The 19,165-nt window shown below is 41.1% G+C and overlaps 2 protein-coding genes across 3 annotated transcripts in view; one reads left to right on the top strand and one right to left on the bottom strand.

Moving 5' to 3' along the window:
* The window catches only part of LOC120429837 (teneurin-a), a 463,678-nt gene that overhangs the window by 54,000 nt on the left and 390,513 nt on the right, over nt 1–19,165 (top strand). The gene's annotated exons all lie outside the window — the stretch shown is intronic.
* Nucleotides 2,959–19,165, bottom strand: part of LOC120424813 (UNC93-like protein MFSD11) — an 85,959-nt gene continuing 69,752 nt past the window's right edge. For both annotated transcript variants that reach the window (XM_039589032.2, XM_039589031.2), the window contains 2 exons: nt 3,222–3,655; nt 2,959–3,161 (listed from right to left, as the gene is read on the bottom strand). In XM_039589032.2, coding sequence (XP_039444966.1) covers nt 2,982–3,161; nt 3,222–3,655 — 614 coding nt within the window. In that variant the 3' untranslated portion in view covers nt 2,959–2,981. The remainder of the gene's footprint in view (nt 3,162–3,221; nt 3,656–19,165) is intronic.

Raw genomic sequence — 19,165 nt, 5'->3', positions numbered from 1 at the left:
CTTGATTATACAACGGTCCAAACTTTAATGCTGTGTTTATTTTGAAAAGCTCTTCTAGAACTTTTTGAACTTTCTGCCAATTGAGCGCCCCTTTTTATGAAACAACAGATTAAGCAAATCAAGCAAATTTTCAAAAACACTTCGGTAGAAATATTCTTACAATTGATTTTGGCACCCCTAAATTTTATATTTTAAACAATATTATCTAGTTATTTGTAGTTCTACTTTACATTTTGGCGCCCTTTCTGTTTTAAATACCTAATGAGGATGTTATAACTGACATGAAAATTTTGTACAATCATCGATATCGGCGCCCCCCAAGAGATGGCGCCCTTGGCGGTCGCCAACTGCGCCAACCCCTAGGTACGACGCTGTATTTCTGGAGCAACATTTGAAAAGGGCGCATAAGCATTTTGACAGCCAGAACTATTTTGCAAATTCCGAGCCAACAAGTAACTATTTGACAAAACCCGCAGTGTTAAAAGATAGCTGAGAAGGCCAACTATTGTTTATCATTTCGAGTTTTGTGAAAAAGTTACCTGTTGGCTGGAAATTTGCAAAATATTTCGAGCAGTCAAAATGCTTATCCGCCCTTTTCTCGTGTTGCTCCAGATTTGATGAATTCTAACATCAACTTTCATTTCAAGTCCAAATGCGATTCATAAGCAAAAAGGAGTGTCTGGAATTCGAAACAAAAGTGTCCGTGAATACAAAAAGACGAGTACCGTAATCTGGGGTGAATCGGGACTACAGTCTGAATAGGGACAGCAGTTTTTAGACCTCTCAAAGCTTTTAAATTTGGAAATGGATGTACACATTTTGTTGGCCTGAGTCTGTTCTATCCGAAACCAACCAGAAAAATCAAAATATTGTGCTCCAACATGGTTAAAACTGCTGTCCCAATTCGCCCCATGTGTCCCGATTGACCCCAGTTTACGGTAACTCGTTGTTCCTCTCAATTCTGCTAGTCGAGAACAAAACACTGATGAAGTCTGCAAGTAGTAGACGAAATACGTATCTGTCAAGATATTAAAATATATAGCGAAATTAAAAGGAACAACTCGTCTCTTTGTATTCATAGTAATGCATTCTGCTGAAACGCTCAACCAAACCACAAAAGTGTCCGGATTTCGAATCAGCTTTTATCAGTGTCCGGAATTCGAAGCACAACAAGTCATTTTAATTTCAAAATTCTGATGAAAAATGTCCAGAGAAGACATATTTTGCATTCATTCTCTCTAAATTAACTGATTATTAGGGTGGCTTAATGTTGTATGTGAAAATTTCAAAATGGACTAATTCAATCAGAACAGGCATTTTCCGATCCCATTTGACAACCCCCCAAATTTGGGAGCGATTGGGTTTGACCCGGCAAAGCGATTCAAATTTGTGTGGAAATTTATATGGGAAAACCCTCCTTTTTACATTTTAATTTTTATAATTTTCATTTTTCACTCAATTTAAAAACTAACAACGTAGAAGTATAGTCCTGCATGTCCTCTAAAACTTTCCCGAAGAAAGTATGGTCCTATCTTGCTTCTGGAAAAAGATACAGAGTTTTTAATAGAAGCATTGCAAAATAAGTGCTGAAAATTATATTTCTTGCCTTTCTTGCCAAGCTTCTATTTAAGATCCACATTCATATACAACAACTCTCTGTATTTTTTTCCAGAAGTAAGATAAGACCATATATTCTTGGGGAATGTTTTAGAGGACATTCAGGACTATACTTCTACACAGTTAAAAAAGTAGTAATCCAGCTGCGTGTAAAAAGCCTGGGTGTAAAATATATTTTGCATTATTTTATGCAATTTTATTTAATTTTACACCCTGCAACATGTAGCCCATCAGTATGAGAAACCTACTTGACCGAAATGTCATGCTCATATATGCGTTTATCCTTACAACTTTTCATCGGTCTGATGGCCGAGTGGGCTAAGGCGCCAGTCCTTACTGTTGGTGCTGGGTTTGAATCCCGTCGGTTGCAACTTTTACTGTGTTTGCAAAAATTGTACATGCATTGTGTAATATTAAGTGTCAATATTGACGAAAGTGATGTGCATCATCGCATTTTTTGCTGTGAACGGTGTTAGTTTTTTAAATTGAGTTAAAAATAAAAATTATAAAAATTAAAATGTAAAAAAGAGGGTTTCTCCATACAAATTTGAATCGCTTTGCGGAAAGCCGGGTCAAAGCCAATCGCTCCCAAATTTTGAGGGGTTGTTTGGGGGCCCAAATGGGACCGGAAAATTCCTGTTCTGAAAAATCAATCATGTCGATCCACCCTACTGATTATACTACATTCTGATGATATTTCTACATTTCCAACTTACTACATGATTTTTTACCAGCTTTAACAAAACTGATATGCTACTAAGTGTCGAATCATGACGTTGCTACCCATTTCACGCCATTAAATTGTATAGTCATAAAGAACAAACATTGAACGACCGCTTCTTTAAAAAATACGATATTTTAATTTAAGATATATATCATTTGTTGTAATTTATACAGATCGTTATTACCATGTGCCTGCTGGTTATTGCTAGCACGCTCACGCAGTGTAAACCCGTGGAAGAAACTGTTTCAAATGCAGACTCTCCTAGTTCTCATGCAGGTAGCACATACATTTTTATTACTGTGTATACTTTTCCTTAATTTGCCATTTTTTCAGCTTCTGAACCAAACTTGCGAGCAGGAGCGTCGCCAATTTATCATGCTGGAATTGCGTCTGTGAATGGCCGTTTTGGAAAAAGTATTCGAGCATTCACCGTGAATGAGTTTGAAAAATACATCGATGGGCTTGTATGAATAGGGTACAGCTTAATTTGTATACCTTGAGTTGATAAGAGTTGTGTGCAATTTTGCAAGACTTGTGACAAAATCAGTATTAGTACCAAGCAAACATGTTACCAGTTGAGAATTATAAAAAGTCAGTGCAACGAAAAAAAAACATAATAAAATGTAAAAATTGTCTTGTTTTATTTCTTATTATCTACAGTTTCACAATCGTTACTTATTAAGGCACGTGACCGTTTAACTGACCATTCTACCAAACAGAAACTCATTGTACCTAATATTCCAGAAACTAATAGAATTACGAGTTGTACACGTAGTCCGAAATGCGTCGAATATACAAAACTTAAAGCTGTTGCGACAGACTGTAAAGGGATAAACTTTAGTGTTATACAACTACAATATAATGATCGATCGAATGTTACCTGAGAGAATTTGAATATGGAAAATGCTTCTGCAGAGTTTTTCGCAAACACTCCTCCCAGCATTGAATATATCTGAGTGTTGAAACAAGCATCGCCAAGCCCAAGAAGAAACGAACATAGCATGGCCACCGACGGGATCGGTGGATTAAAGTAAGCCACTTCATCAGTGTCACCGAATACTGCCACATCCGGCAGATTCATGAAGACAAGGAAATAACTGATAATGTGTATGATGAAACCAGTAATAACGATAGGATCCCGGCCCCACTTAGCGCTCCGCTTGCCGAGCAAACCAAAGGCCACTCCACCCAGCACTTCGCCGACGCCAAGGAACACTCCATTCAAGCCAACTAATTGTTTGGCCGAACTGCCTATTGCATTTGTGAACCCAATACTTGCTCCATACACGCCACTAAAAAATGACAATGCTAATCCTGTAATAAAAAAAATAGCTTTAGAATTTGACCAAAACAGAAAAAAATAGTTTTATGCAGTTTTTCGCCCCCTGAAACCTAATTAACAAATCTCGATTCAGTTAGTGTGAGGTTAGCTTTATTACTGATCTGTCAATGACATGGTGAGTAGGTAGAGTGGTAGAGTACAGAGTAGTGGATCATTCATAGTTTACGTTACATCTCCCCTTTTCGAAAGAAAACTAAAGATCTAATCTAACAGGTGGTTTCACCATTGTTTATTGCTTCTTAACAGGCACTTATTTTGCCCCAATGATGAACTTAAAACTAAATTTACATGCGTAACAAAGATCTTAACAAGGACACAAACTTAAAACGCAACGTAGTACGAGACACATCTAAGCTAAACACACTGGAGACTTTGTTAAACGCTCTTTTAAGTCCGTTGATGGCACCATTCGCGCTGTAGTTGGTGCGACGAAACGGAACTTCGAGAGCTGGCGTGTGGCGTAGTTGACGGGTAGGCACTCGGAGCTGAATCTGGTTACGCAGGTCGGGGCAATCAATCCGGCCGAGTAGGACATCAGCAGAAGTCATTGCACGGGCTAGGTCTCGTCGTAGCTGGAGTGTATCGAGGTCGATCAAACGGCAGCGTTGTTCGTACGGCGGAAGTTGCAAGGGATTTGTCCACGGCAGCTGCCTGAGGGCATATCGCACAAACCTTCGTTGGATGCTTTCGAGGCGGCAAACAGCGTTGTTGTAGTGCGGGGACCACACTGTCGAACAGTACTCTAGAGTGGAGTGGACCAGCGAGCAGTACAGGGTCTTTAGACAATAAATGTCAGTGAACTTGCGCGTCATGCGGATTACCAATCCTAGTTGTCGGGAGGCTTTGGCGATTATGTATGACAGATGTTGCTTGAAAGTGAGTTGCGTGTCCGAGATGACTCCCAAATCCTTCACGTGAGTGACCCGTTCGACAGAAGTATCATTAATACGGTAGTCGAAGGTTACTGGAAAGTGTCTCCGACTGAACGTGATCGATTGGCATTTTCCAGGGTTGAGGATCATGCGGTTCACATCGCACCAACCAGCAAACTTGTCAAGATCGCGTTGCAATGCTTCGGCGTCGTTCGAGTTGTCAATTCGAGCAAAAAGCTTGAGGTCATCCGCGTAAACGAGGCGAGGTCCAGTGAGGGTGTAATTAACGTCGTTAAAGTAAAACAGGAATACCACCGGACCGAGGTGGCTTCCTTGCGCGATACCCGATGTGGCGTCGATGATATCGGAAAGTGCGTCTCCGATTCTCACCCTCAGCGAACGTCCCGTTAGATAAGACTTGAACCAGGCCAATAGGCTTCCTCGGAAACCCAATCTCTCAAGCTTAGCAACAGCGATGCGATGGTTAATTTTGTCGAAGGCGGCTGAAAGATCTGTGTAGATGGCATCGGTTTGAGAGTGGGCGTCGAAGCTGTTGATGATCGATTCGGTGAAGCAGAGGAGATTAGTTGCTGTTGATCGCTTAGGAAAGAACCCGTGTTGTTCATCAGCAAGATCTTGGCGGCAATGCGGGAAAACCGGATCAATCACAACCAATTCCAGCAACTTTGAGGTGGCACACAAGGCGGAAATCCCACGGTAGTTCTCCACGTTAGTTCGATCGCCTTTTTTGTGCACTGGAAACATGTAAGCTTGCTTCCAGGCAACAGGGAACTTTCCAGAGCTCAACGAAAGACGAAACAGGTGTAAAAGTGGTGCCGATAGGCTGGAGGAGCAACGTTTCAGCAGGGTAGACGGTATCCCGTCCGGTCCTGGTGAGCAAGAGTGTTTTAGTTTGGCTGCAGCGGCTTGTATGGTACCTTCATCAATCTCGATCGAAGCCAGTAGTTCATCCCGACGTGGAACGTTTTCTGCGGCGGCTCGAACTTCCTCATCAGTAATAGGCTCCGCACAGAATACACCGGCAAACTTCTTCGCGAAAAGCTGGCAAATTTTGTCTGCATCATCTCCTTCTTCGTCAGCCAACCGCATTGAAGTCGGCAATCCAGATTCTCTACGGCTCTCGTTGACGAATTTCCAGAATTTCTTCGGGTCGGTTTTCAATTTCTTCTCCATTTTGCGCTGGTAGTTTGCAAAGCACCTGACTCAATCGTTGATAGCTGTGTTTAATCCGAAGATAGTAGTCGCGTAAGTGTACAGATCCGTTGGAAACCTTAAAGGCAGCTCTTTTCTGGGTCTTGAGGAAGCGAAGTTCCTGGGTTTGCCAGGGAAGGTGATGGGAAACCACCTTCCGAATCTTCGGCACAAACTGTTCAATCAGTCTGCCCAGAATAGATGTGTACGTGTCGACTGCTAAATCAATGTCTACAGGGTCCAGAACGCTGCTCCACTCGATACCACGTAGGGCGCGGGACAAACTCTCGAAGTCGGCGCGCCGGAAGTTGTATCGGACCAGGGCGATCTCTTCTCGGTACTCGGTGCTACAGCTGCCGTCGACCGATATAATGAGTGCCGGATGACGTGCGACTACCTTGGCGAGTGGAACCGCCGCGGCGGTGACTACAGGGGCGGTGTCACGTACACTAACGAAGCAGAGATCTAGACTCCGACCATCCTCGTTTGTCACGTGGTTGATCTGCTGCAGAGTGCTCGCACTGTAACTGTCGAGAAGATCACGGGCACAGGAATGGAACTGGGATCGGTCGGGGTCGGGAAAAAGAAATCCGTTTCGACAGTGCGTCCAATTCAACTTTGGGAGATTGAAATCGCCGACGACAAAAATGTCGTCGATTGGACGGGCTCATTCTACAATAGATCGCACAGATTCCAGGTGAGCTTTGTACAAGTCTTTGTCGTAAGTGCGATCCGGTGGGAAGTAAACCGCGCAGAGATACAGCACACGATCCGATAGCTTCAGCGAAACCCATACTTGCTCCACCGTCTTCCAGTTGTCCTGATGAATCCGACGAGGCTTGAAGCTTTTGCGTGCGGCGATGAGAACTCCGCCACCCTCAGTTTTCTTGCTGTTATCCGGCCCGCGATTACAACGGAAGGTTTCATATTCAGGTCCGAAGATGTGAGCGGAGAGCGTGTGATCCTTCAGCCAGGTCTCCGTCAGCGCAATGAAATCGTAGCATTCCCCTGAACTAGCGTGTAGGTAATGAAAGACGATCCTCCTGCCACAACGGAAGCAAACGGAGCTTGCGTGGAGCCTCCAGCCTGTTGATTCGTCACTAGAGCATCGACTTTGCCGCCCAATGTGGCCACGATCTCGGTGAGCTGCTTCACTTGCCTTGTCAGATCGTCAACGACGCCTGAAGTTGGTGCGCTCGACGATTTGAATTCCTCAATGAAGGCACGCATGCTTCGTCCATTCAGAATGCGAATGCACCCTGGGCAGAAAAACATCGCTTTTCCACTTTGGAACAACTCCCGGCTTGATTTGCTTGAGAATCCGCAGCAGTCCTGGTTGAGATGGAAAAACAGCTCACAAAGTCCGCAGCGTACTGGCTCCAACTCGTTGATAACCGATTTGCAAGAACCGCATGTCGGTTTCGTAGCCATCGTAGAAAAAAACTTTTGGACCGTTAAGAGTTCGACTGAACAGTTTCAGCTAGTCGAGTCTAGGTGGCGCAGCGGTCGCACGACGATGGAGAAACGGTAGTGTGTGATGGCGGAGCTGCGTGGAATCGAAGTTAATCTGCCACCAGATAAAAACAACTCGGTAACAGCCAGCAGAATGTGAATTAAGTGCACTCCACAGAATTCCACTAAAGCAAACACTCCGAAACACAGTGGGCGTTGGAAAATACGGGTAGGTAATTAAAACACGGTTAAAATGATAAAAAATTACAACGAAGAAATACAGTGTATTGTTTAAGTTTGTTTACATTAACATGTTTTTGGCCACATTCTACCGGTCCTAGTAAAATATGGCTGCGATGTTCCAGTTGGTGTTGTGGATGCCACCGGAGTGCGTTCAGTTGTCGGTCCCAACACCAACCGATCCGGGATAGGTTCATCGCGAGCCTCAGCAACAGCTTCAGTTTGTTCCGGAATTTGGGCTGAAGACGTCCTCAAGTGTCTTGTGGTGCGACGAAGTATATCACCGCTCTGCGTCTCTATGATGACGGATCTGGAAAGTTCTGTTTTGGCAATCACTCGAGCTGGTTCCCAAGTTTTTGTCAGCTGGTTCTGGACGAACACCCGGTCGTTGACTTCCATCTCCTGACGACTACGAGCGGCTTGATCGTAGTACGCCTTCTGCTTGTTGCGTTCGACTTCCAGAGATTGCTTCATGTTCTCGACAACCGTAGGTTTCAGCTTGTTCTCGATCATCGGTAGAGGAGTTTTGGTGACCCGACTCATAATCCGCTCGTTTGGTGATTTCAGCGCATCGCTTCTCGGAATGTTACGGTAATTCAACAAGCCCAGCTGATTCGAACTCCCATCTTCGTGGCACTTCTTCAGGACGTTTTTAGCGACTTGTACCGCTCTCTCGCTCATGCCGTTGCATACATACCATACCAATCAGCATAGCGCACCAGGTACGCGTGCTGTAGCAAGAAGACGCTTCCATCTTTCTCGGTCTTGGGCTGCTACTCTCCAATTTCCCAGGTTACAGATCTTCCGGATGTCACCATTCACTTGATCTCCCCACCGTGCGCGCGGTTTCCCTGCTCTTCTGCCTGTTCCGCCAGCTGGTTCAGCGCGGTCAAAAAGCAGTCTGACAGGCTGGCTTTCGTCCATTCGGGCGACATGGCCGGCCCACCTGAGCCTCCCGATCTTCGCCTGGGTGGCGATGGTCGGTTCTTCAAGAAACGCGTGCAGTTCGTGGTTCATGCGTCTTCGCCACACTCCGTCAGACACCTGCACTCCACCGTAGATCGTTCGTAGCACCTTCCGTTCGAAAACTCCAAGGGCACGTTCGTCCTCCTGCCGCATCGTCCAGGTCTCGTGGCCATAGAGAACTACCGGTCTAATCAGTGTTTTGTACATCGTCAGCTTCGTGCGGCGTTGCACTCGATCCGATGTGAGGGTCTTCCGTAATCCGAAGTAGGCACGATTCCCAGCAAAAATACGAGTCCGGATCTCTTTGCTGGTGTCGTTGTCGGCGGTTACCAGCGATCCCAAGTACACGAACTCGCTCACCTCCTCCAACTCATCACCATCCACAGTTAGAGGGGTGAGGCTTGGGGGGCCGACATCCTTCGAACCCCTTCCTCTCATGTACTTCGTCTTCGTCGTATTCATGCCAAGTCCTACACGCCTTGCTTGTACCTTCAGTCGGGTGTAGACGTCCATCACCGTCTCCAGGTTTCTTGCCACAATGTCGATGTCATCGGCAGAAGCAAGCAACTGGTAGGACTTGTTCATAATCGTGCCACTCGTTTCGATGCCCGCCCTTCGAATGATGCCCTCAAGAACGATGTTGAACAGCGAACAGGATAAGCCATCACCTTGCCGCAGCCCTCGACGTGATCCAAAGGGTTCCGCTAAATCCCCCGAAACACGCACGTGACACATCACACCATCCAAGGTAGCCTTGATCAGTCGAGTCAGTTTAGCCGGAAACCCGTTCTCGTGCATAACCTGCCATAGCTGCTCGCGGTCGACTGTATCATAGGCCGCCTTGAAATCGATGAAGATGTGATGTGTGGGCACGTTGTACTCACGACATTTCTCGAGGATCTGTCGGAGACAAAATATTTGGTCCGTGGTGGCGCGCGCGCCAGTGAAGCCCGCTTGATAGGGCCCCACGAACCTCCTTGCATGGGGTGACAGCTGACGGCAGAGGATCTGGGAGAGGATTTTGTAGGCCGCGTTAATAAGCGTGATGCCGCGGTAGTTGCCGCAGTCCAGCTTATCGCCCTTTTTGTAGATCGGGCACACGACACCATCCATCCATTCCTCCGGTAGCTTCTCCTCCTCCCAGATCTTGGAGATCACGCAGTGAAGCGCCCTCGCCAGTTTCTCTCCTCCATATTTGAAGAGCTCACCGGGTAACCGATCCTTGCTGGCAGCTCTGTTGTTCTTCAGCTTCCTGATCTCCCTCTTCACCGTCTCTAGATCAGGTGCCGGGAACTGTTCATCAGCTGCGGGCGCTCCAAGGTTGACTCCAACGCCGTCTCCGTCCGCTTCATCGCCGTTGAGGTGCTCGTTGAAGTACTGCTTCCACCTGTCCAACACCTCGCTCTTGCTTACGATCAGGTTCCCCTCGTTGTCCCTGCACACGTCGGCTCGCGGCACGAAGCCTTTGCGGGACCGGTTCACCTTCTCGTAAAACTTCCGCGTTTCGTTAGCTCGGAATAGCTGCTCCATTTCCGCGCAATCTCGGTCTTCTTGCTGGCGCTTCTTAAGCTTGAAGACCGCGACCTGCCGATTCCGAGCCTGCCTGTATCGTTCCACGTTCCCTCTCGTCGCCTTGTGCAGCTTCCTGTCGTAAGCTGCCTTCTTCTCGGCGGTAATCCGTTGGCACTCGTCGTCGTACCAATCGTTTCGGCTGACTCGGATCGCACTACCCAGTGTGGCTTCCGCTGCACTGCCGATGGCTGAGCGAATACGGCTCCAACCATCTTCGAGCGAGGCTGCGCCAAGTTCCTCCTCACCTGGCAGATTCGCTTCCAGCTGCTGCGCGTAACTGTGGGCCACTTCCCCGTTCTGAAGACATGCGGTGTTGAACGGAGGGGCCCGCCGGCTTCGGCGTTGGTTAAACACCGTCGACAGCTTTGAGCGCATGTCAACTCCAACTAGGTAGTGGTCCGAGTCAATATTCGCACCGCGAAAGGTGCGCACGTGCGTTACGTCCGAGAAGAATCGGCCGTCGATCAGGACGTGGTCGATTTGCGTTTTCGTCCGTTGGTCAGGTGATGTCCAGGTGGCTTTGTGGATGTCCTTTCGAGGAAAATAGGTGCTCCTGACCACCATTCCACGGGAGGCTGCAAAGTCGATGCAGCGTTGGCCGTTGTCGTTCGTGACCGCGTGTAGGCTTTCTGAACCTATTGTCGGTCGAAACATTTCCTCCCTTCCGAACCGAGCGTTCAAATCCCCAATGATGATTTTAACATCCTGCCGCGGACAGCCGTCGTACACATCCTCCAGCGTCGCGTAGAATGCTTCCTTCTCATCATCGGTCTTTTCTTCGTGGGGGCAGTGCACGTTGATGATGCTGTAGTTGAAGAAACGGCCTCTTATCCTCAACTTACACATCCGCTCGCTGAACGCCGTGAAGCCGAACACGCGATCCTGCATCTTGCCCCGCACGATAAAGCCGGTACCCAGCTTCTTGTCCGTGCCGCCGCTCAGAAAAAATCTGGAATTGGTCTGCTGACCTGGCCAGTTTAGCACCTGCTCCTCCTCTAAGCACACCTCCTGCAGTGCCACAACATCGAAGTTGCGAGGTTGCAACTCCTTCGCTAAGGCGAATTCGAAACCCAAGAAATTCAAAGACCTGCAGTTCCAGGAGCCGAGTCGCCAATCGGTGGTCTGCTTTTCTATGGGCTTCTGCCGTTTGTTCCGGATTTCTAGCCTTCTTGCCATTCGCGATCCTCTTTTTCGGTAGGCAGCCTTATCAGGGCTGCGCTACCTAGTCTCGGGGTGGAGAACCACCTAGGGGCTACCGAGACCTAGCCCCGGTTTTCTCACGCTACCGTAACGGGGCTTTTATCTCGAAGCCTAACGGTCTTCATGTCCGGAAGAGGACGTCCTGCGTTCGTGTGTTTATGCGCTTCACTTTACTGCGCACCAATTTCACAATAATACAATTTTTATTTTTTGCAAAAAAAAGTTCTAAACTTTTTGCCTGTTTTCTTTTTTTCAAAATTCGCACTCTCGGCACACCGCGCGCGGTTTCGATTAGTGTGCGTATACGCAAACGACACAACAGCACTGCCACAGGTCTTGTTGGTACACCACACTTCTTGCTTTGTTCTGCCTGCCCGCGACGACGACGATGGATGGCAAAAATAAATTCACTTTTATTGCCCAGCCGTCGATTGCGGGTCAATTCTAACACACGATGCCGGTTCGCGACGCACTTCGGCGTTGATTGATCACACTTTCGGCCACGTCGGAACGGTACTTCTGCGATTCTGAGGGCACTTTCACGGAGCCGCACAGAGATGCGATAATAACGCGCGACGCACACACACGCCGGTTCGGTTCATGCCGTTGCTCTGGGGATAATAAGGGCTTGAGGTAACCGGTTTAAACTTCCACTCCTTGGCGAACTTCTGGAAGAACTGGGACGTATATTGCCGTGCGTTGTCACTGTGAAACTCTTCCGGTGCTCCCCACACTGAAAACCACCATTCCAGATGTTCGATCACTTCCGAGGACTCCAAGGTTCGTAGCTTCTTGAAGTCGATTCAGCCCGAATAGCTATCCACAAGAACGAGGTAGATCGCTCCTTTAAAGTGAAAAATGTCCGAAGCTACAATCTGGAATGGGTACTCCGGAATCCTGGGCTCCTTGACGTTGCTTCGGCTGAACTTTTGACACGGCCCACATTCGTCTACAAACTGCTGAATGTCTCGACTCATTCCAGGCCAGAACACCAACTGCTTCGCTCGTCTGATGCAGGATTGGATGCTGAAATGTCCCGCATGAATCTCCTTCAGAACGGTTTGCCGCAGTGAGTAAGGAATCAAAATTCGCTCTCCTTTGTAGACTACTCCAGCGTACGTAGACAGCTCGTCTCGAAAGTTCCAGAACGGTTGAATTTCCGGATCCAGCTGAGTGATTACTTCCGGCCATTCCTCGTTGATAACCTGCATCAGCTTTTTGAACACCTCTTCTTTGTCCGTCTCGGTGACGATCCGGTTCATCCACGACCTCGTCACGTTCATCACGATGTGCACTTCCAGTTCGTCGTCATTCTTCTTCGCGGGATTGTCGACATCGCGGCTCAGAGCGTCCGCGATTGGGACGTCCACTCCCTTGACGTACACCACATCCGGCGCGTAAGGTTGCACGTCCAGGATAATCCGCTTCAATCTCGGTGGTGCTTTGTCCAGCGGCTTTTGCCTTCCTCACCTCACTGAGGCAAGGCTATAAAATCACTCAAAAATTGAACTTTTTAAATAAGCCTCCCAGATATACCTTTACGTATACATATCGACTCAGAATCAATGTCTGTGCGTGTGGATGGACGTAGAATTTTTTTTCTCACTCACTTTTCTCGGAACTGGCTCGACCGATTTTGTCCGGATCTATGTTTTTGGATTTGCCTTCAGGTTCTTTAAGTCTTTTTTAAATTTCATCCGGCTTGGTGCAGTACTTTAAAAGATATGTTCGAAAAACTGTTTTGGTTGATACTAAAAAGGGTCATTATTTACATAATTTGAAAGCTCCGGCGGATAGCTGTCGGAACTTTACGCTCAGTGCACGCACACAAACACTGCAGTGCTTTCAAATTGTTCATTGAATTTATCATACCTAGATGGCAGCACTCAGATGTATAGTGTCTTTACTAAGTAAGCGTTAGCCAAAGCTTTCGTAGTGTGTGGTTGCAAGGCTTTTAGGAGGAAGGCAGCAACCACCTTCCGGTGGATTAAGTAACGTTTTTGAAAATGGATTCGAGCGGTTTGTGATCCGTTTCCACTTTCACTGGCCTTCCTAAGATGTACGAATGAAACTTTTGGCAACCAAATCTTATGGCAAAAGCTTCTTTTTCTATCTGGGGATAGTTCTGCTGGGCTGGAATCAGGGATTTTGAGGCGTACGCGATCGGGTGTCCGTCTTGCATCAAAACCGCCCCCATCGAGTGTGAGCTGCAATCGACAGACAGGACGTTCTCCTTGTTCACGTCGTAGAACTTTAGAACTGGGAGAGTTGATAGCAACTCCTTGATGCTTTCGAACGCATGCTGCTGATCGGTCTCCCAACGCCAGGCCACGTCCTTTTGAAGAAGCTGTCTTAGTGGTGCTGTGACTTGCGAGAGGTTAGTGAAAAACTTCGAAAGGTACGTTACCATCCCGAGTAGGCGCTGGAACTGCTTCTTGTTATCTGGCACTTTGATTCTGCGGATGGCTTCCAGCATCTCGTCATCAGGTTTCAATCCTTCAGCAGACACGATATGGCCCACAAATTTGACCGATCGCGCCCCGAACTGGCATTTGTCCTTGTTCAGCTGCTTGAAACCTACCGCTGTGATCTCGCTGAGCTGCAGCCGCTTCAAGACCACCGCTGTGATCTCGCTGAGCTGCACCTCGCTGTCTGCTTACACCAATATGTCGTCCATCGACACATCGACGTTCGGGATGCCTTCAAGCAGTGTAGAGATGCGATTCTAAAACACTTCCGGTGCCGGTGCAAGACAGAAAGGCATGCGGAGACACGAGAATCTTCCCCTAGGTGTGGCAAACGCTAAGTACTTCTGTGAAGCTTCAGAAACCTTTATCTGCCAAAACCCCTTCTTGCAATCGAGAATCATGAACCAGGAAGCGTTCTTAATCCTCCCAGCGATTTCCTCGATCGTCCTTAGCGGGTAGTGTCGACGCAGGACGTTCTTGATAACATCTGAAGGGTCAAGGCACAGTAGGGTGCCCAGAATACGGGACTTTTTATCAAAACCTCGCTCCACAAGCTGAATATTGTTCCTTGAGCTATTTTAGGACTCTGGGCCAAATATGAGCAAAATCGGTTAACATTTACCCATTGATACTCGGGGGTGAAGTTTGTATGGGAAAAATCGAAAAAATGTATGGAAAACACAATTTTCTTACGGTTTGGTCTACACGGTGCGCTACTTACATCCAAATATTCCCAAAAGTGAGATTCTCATTGGAAATTTAATGCTCTACAACTTTGTAGAACATACAAAAGCTGTAAAACTTAATCCTGAAAAGTTATTAGCGATTTAAAAAAGTCGTTTTTGTATGAAAATCATTTTTTTCACCAACTTTAGGCTCGGGTACCAATGGGTTAATCTCAACCAATTTCGCTCAAATTTCGCACAGATGCTTAAAATAACCCAATAAACCGTTTTCCGCTTTAGAGCAGGGGGTCATTTTTTCTGGGCACCCTAAGGCACAGCCGGATCTTCTTGTTCTTCCTGACGACGACCAGGTTGCTCACCACAGGGGTTGGTTCTTCTTGCTTCTTGATGACGCCCAGCTTTACCATGCTGTCCAGTTCCGCTTTAACTTCTTCTCGTATCTTGTGCGGAATCAAGCGCGCTGGGCGAATCTCAAACTTGACATCCAGCTTGATGTCAAGGTCATATTCAAATCCGTTCAAGCAGCCTAGACCCTTGAAGATGTCGTCGTCCTTCTCAGCCACGTGAACTCGCTTGATCAGGTTTAGTTTGACGCAGCTGCTGCGTCCCAGCCTCAGCAGTGTTGCGTTCCTCACGCGCTCACGCGCTCGTGAGAACTCACTTTTCGCTCATTCGTGAGGAGGAGCGCTGCGCGAGCTAGCTCACGTTTGCCCGCGCTCACGTTTGCTCCGATTTTTTCAGCTCGCGTTTGCCCCACGCTCGCACTCGCGCTCATTTTTCGCTCACGGAGCGCTCACTTTGGAAGTATCGCGAATCGTTTTACTTTTTGAGACAGTTTTTTTTGTTTTTCAATCTTAGTTAGATTTTGTACTTAAGGCGCAGCATGTCAGTGGAAACAAAGGAAGGGTATGAGCGCGTGAACAAAAAGGACTGTAATCCTTAGAAAAACTTAAAAAACAATGAAATAATTCAAGAAGATTTATGCTGGGGTAAGTTCGATTGGTTGATTAAAATATAAAATTAAACATTCCAGCGTGCGGATCAGAATGAGCAACCATTAAACAAAAGTCATTCCATTTAATAAATCGTTCAGTGCTTGGAAACGGATGATCATTTTTATTAAGTTATTTTTTGTCATTCTAGAAAATAGGGTAAAATTGTTGAAACATTTATCTTTTTACAAAAAGCCTCCAAATTGCTAGTGTTTGAAATAACCCATTTGAATGAAATAATATAAATTGTCATTGTTACGTTTTAGCACATAAAGGGTGGTTTCTCTTCCGTCAAGTAAATTATATCTAACACTTCCGCTACCAAGCCTCTGAAAATATTCAATTACAGATTCAATTAATGATTTTTTGAATATGGACATTCTCTAAAATGATCCGAATATGAGGGATGATTATAACTTTTATAAAGCTCACTTCTGTTTTTTATAAAGGTTCAATAAAACAAATTTTATTTTTTTGGTGTTTTTAAAACCACCTTGAGTCAAAACTCCGGATTCTAACAACTTAAAATAAACATTTGTCAATTAATTCATTTTTTTATACATCTCAGTGCATCTCTTCACGTCAATGATTTATCACATTAAGAATGAGTTAGCTCTTTGTTAGCACACTCAAGAGTAAATCATTCTGCCCCTTGGCTAATTCTGAATTTAAATAGAACGTATATTTGGGTTCGCCGACTACATCCATTTTATTGCTTACTTTTGTTTGTTTGACCACTTTCTTGTTTGTTTTTTGCTGCCTGTGCTGAGATAGTTCTAGAAACTTCGTTTCAAACAGGCAGATGCTTCAACAGGGAAAAACAAATACCTACTTTGGCTCACCAGAATTTTAGAATTTTAGAATTTTAGAATTTTAGAATTTTAGAATTTTAGAATTTTAGAATTTTAGAATTTTAGAATTTTAGAATTTTAGAATTTTAGAATTTTAGAATTTTAGAATTTTAGAATTTTAGAATTTTAGAATTTTAGAATTTTAGAATTTTAGAATTTTAGAATTTTAGAATTTTAGAATTTTAGAATTTTAGAGATTTTAGAATTTTTGATTTTAGAAATTTAGAATTTTAGAATTTTAGAATTTTAGAATTTTAGAATTTTAGAATTTTAGAATTTTAGAATTTTAGAATTTTAGAATTTTAGAATTTTAGAATTTTAGAATTTTAGAATTTTAGAATTTTAGAATTTTATGAATTTAGAATTTTAGAATTTTAGAATTTTAGAATTTTAGAATTTTAGAATTTTAGAATTTTAGAATTTTAGAATTTTAGAATTTTAGAATTTTAGAATTTTAGAATTTTAGAATTTTAGAATTTTAGAATTTTAGAATTTTAGAATTTTAGAATTTTAGAATTTTAGAATTTTAGAATTTTAGAATTTTAGAATTTTAGAATTTTAGAATTTTAGAATTTTAGAATTTTAGAATTTTAGAATTTTAGAATTTTAGAATTTTAGAATTTTAGAATTTTAGAATTTTAGAATTTTAGAATTTTAGAATTTTAGAATTTTAGAATTTTAGAATTTTAGAATTTTAGAATTTTAGAATTTTAGAATTTTAGAATTTTAGAATTTTAGAATTTTAGAATTTTAGAATTTTAGAATTTTAGAATTTTAGAATTTTAGAATTTTAGAATTTTAGAATTTTAGAATTTTAGAATTTTAGAATTTTAGAATTTTAGAATTTTAGAATTTTAGAATTTTAGAATTTTAGAATTTTAGAATTTTAGAATTTTAGAATTTTAGAATTTTAGAATTTTAGAATTTTAGAATTTTAGAATTTTAGAATTTTAGAATTTTAGAATTTTAGAATTTTAGAATTTTAGAATTTTAGAATTTTAGAATTTTAGAATTTTAGAATTTTAGAATTTTTGAATTTTAGAATTTTAGAATTTTAGAATTTTAGAATTTTAGAATTTTAGAATTTTAGAATTTTAGAATTTTAGAATTTTAGAATTTTAGAATTTTAGAATTTTAGAATTTTAGAATTTTAGAATTTTAGAATTTTAGAATTTTAGAATTTTAGAATTTTAGAATTTTAGAATTTTAGAATTTTAGAATTTTAGAATTTTAGAATTTTAGAATTTTAGAATTTTAGAATTTTAGAATTTTAGAATTTTAGAATTTTAGAATTTTAGAATTTTAGAATTTTAGAATTTTAGAATTTTTAGAATTTTAGAATTTTAGAATTTTAGAATTTTAGAATTTTAGAATTTTAGAATTTTAGAATTTTAGAATTTTAGAATTTTAGAATTTTAGAATTTTAGAATTTTAGAATTTTAGAATTTTAGAATTTTAGAATTTTAGAATTTTAGAATTTTAGAATTTTAGAATTTTAGAATTTTAGAATTTGTTAGAATTTTAGAATTTTAGAATTTTAGAATTTTAGAATTTTAGAATTTTAGAATTTTAGAATTTTAGAATTTTAGAATTTTAGAATTTTAGAATTTTAGAATTTTAGAATTTTAGAATTTTAGAATTTTAGAATTTTAGAATTTTAGAATTTTAGAATTTTAGAATTTTAGAATTTTAGAATTTTAGAATTTTAGAATTTTAGAATTTTAGAATTTTAGAATTTTAGAATTTTAGATTTTAGAATTTTAGAATTTTAGAATTTTAGAATTTTAGAATTTTAGAATTTTAGAATTCTAGAATTTGAAAATTTTTGAATTTTAGAATTTTAGAATTTTAGAATTTTAGAATTTTAGAATTTTAGAATTTTAGAATATTTAGAATTTTAGAATTTTAGAATTTTAGAATTTTAGAATTTTAGAATTTTAGAATTTTAGAATTTTAGAATTTTAGAATTTTAGAATTTTAGAATTTTAGAATTTTAGAATTTTAGAATTTTAGAATTTTAGAATTTTAGAATTTTAGAATTTTAGAATTTTAGAATTTTAGAATTTTAGAATTTTAGAATTTTAAGAATTTTAGAATTTTAGAATTTTAGAATTTTAGAATTTTAGAATTTTAGAATTTTAGAATTTTAGAATTTTAGAATTTTTAGAATTTTAGAATTTTAGAATTTTAGAATTTTAGAATTTTAGAATTTTAGAATTTTAGAATTTTAGAATTTTAGAATTTTAGAATTTTAGAATTTTAGAATTTTAGAATTTTAGAATTTTAGAATTTTAGAATTTTAGAATTTTAGAATTTTAGAATTTTAGAATTTTAGAATTTTAGAATTTTAGAATTTTAGAATTTTAGAATTTTAGAATTTTAGAATTTTAGAATTTTAGAATTTTAGAATTTTAGAATTTTTAGAATTTTAGAATTTTAGAATTTTAGAATTTTAGAATTTTAGAATTTTAGAATTTTAGAATTTTAGAATTTTAGAATTTTAGAATTTTAGAATTTTAGAATTTTAGAATTTTAGAATTTTAGAATTTTAGAATTTTAGAATTTTAGAATTTTAGAATTTTAGAATTTTAGAATTTTAGAATTTTAGAATTTTAGAATTTTAGAATTTTAGAATTTTAGAATTTTAGAATTTTAGAATTTTAGAATTTTAGAATTTTAGAATTTTAGAATTTTAGAATTTTAGAATTTTAGAATTTTAGAATTTTAGAATTTTAGAATTTTAGAATTTTAGAATTTTAGAATTTTAGATTTTTAGAATTTTAGAATTTTAGAATTTAGAATTTTAGAATTTTAGAATTTTAGAATTTTAGAATTTTAGAATTTTAGAATTTTAGAATTTTAGAATTTAGAATTTTAGAATTTTAGAATTTTAGAATTTTAGAATTTTAGAATTTTAGAATTTTAGAATTTTAGAATTTTAGAATTTTAGAATTTTAGAATTTTAGAATTT

The sequence above is a fragment of the Culex pipiens genome, chromosome 1 (assembly GCF_016801865.2).
Source record: "Culex pipiens pallens isolate TS chromosome 1, TS_CPP_V2, whole genome shotgun sequence".
Taxonomy (NCBI): Eukaryota; Metazoa; Arthropoda; class Insecta; order Diptera; family Culicidae; genus Culex; species Culex pipiens.
Note: the sequence above shows the minus strand (reverse complement) of the source record. Positions and strands in the feature narration are given on the sequence as shown.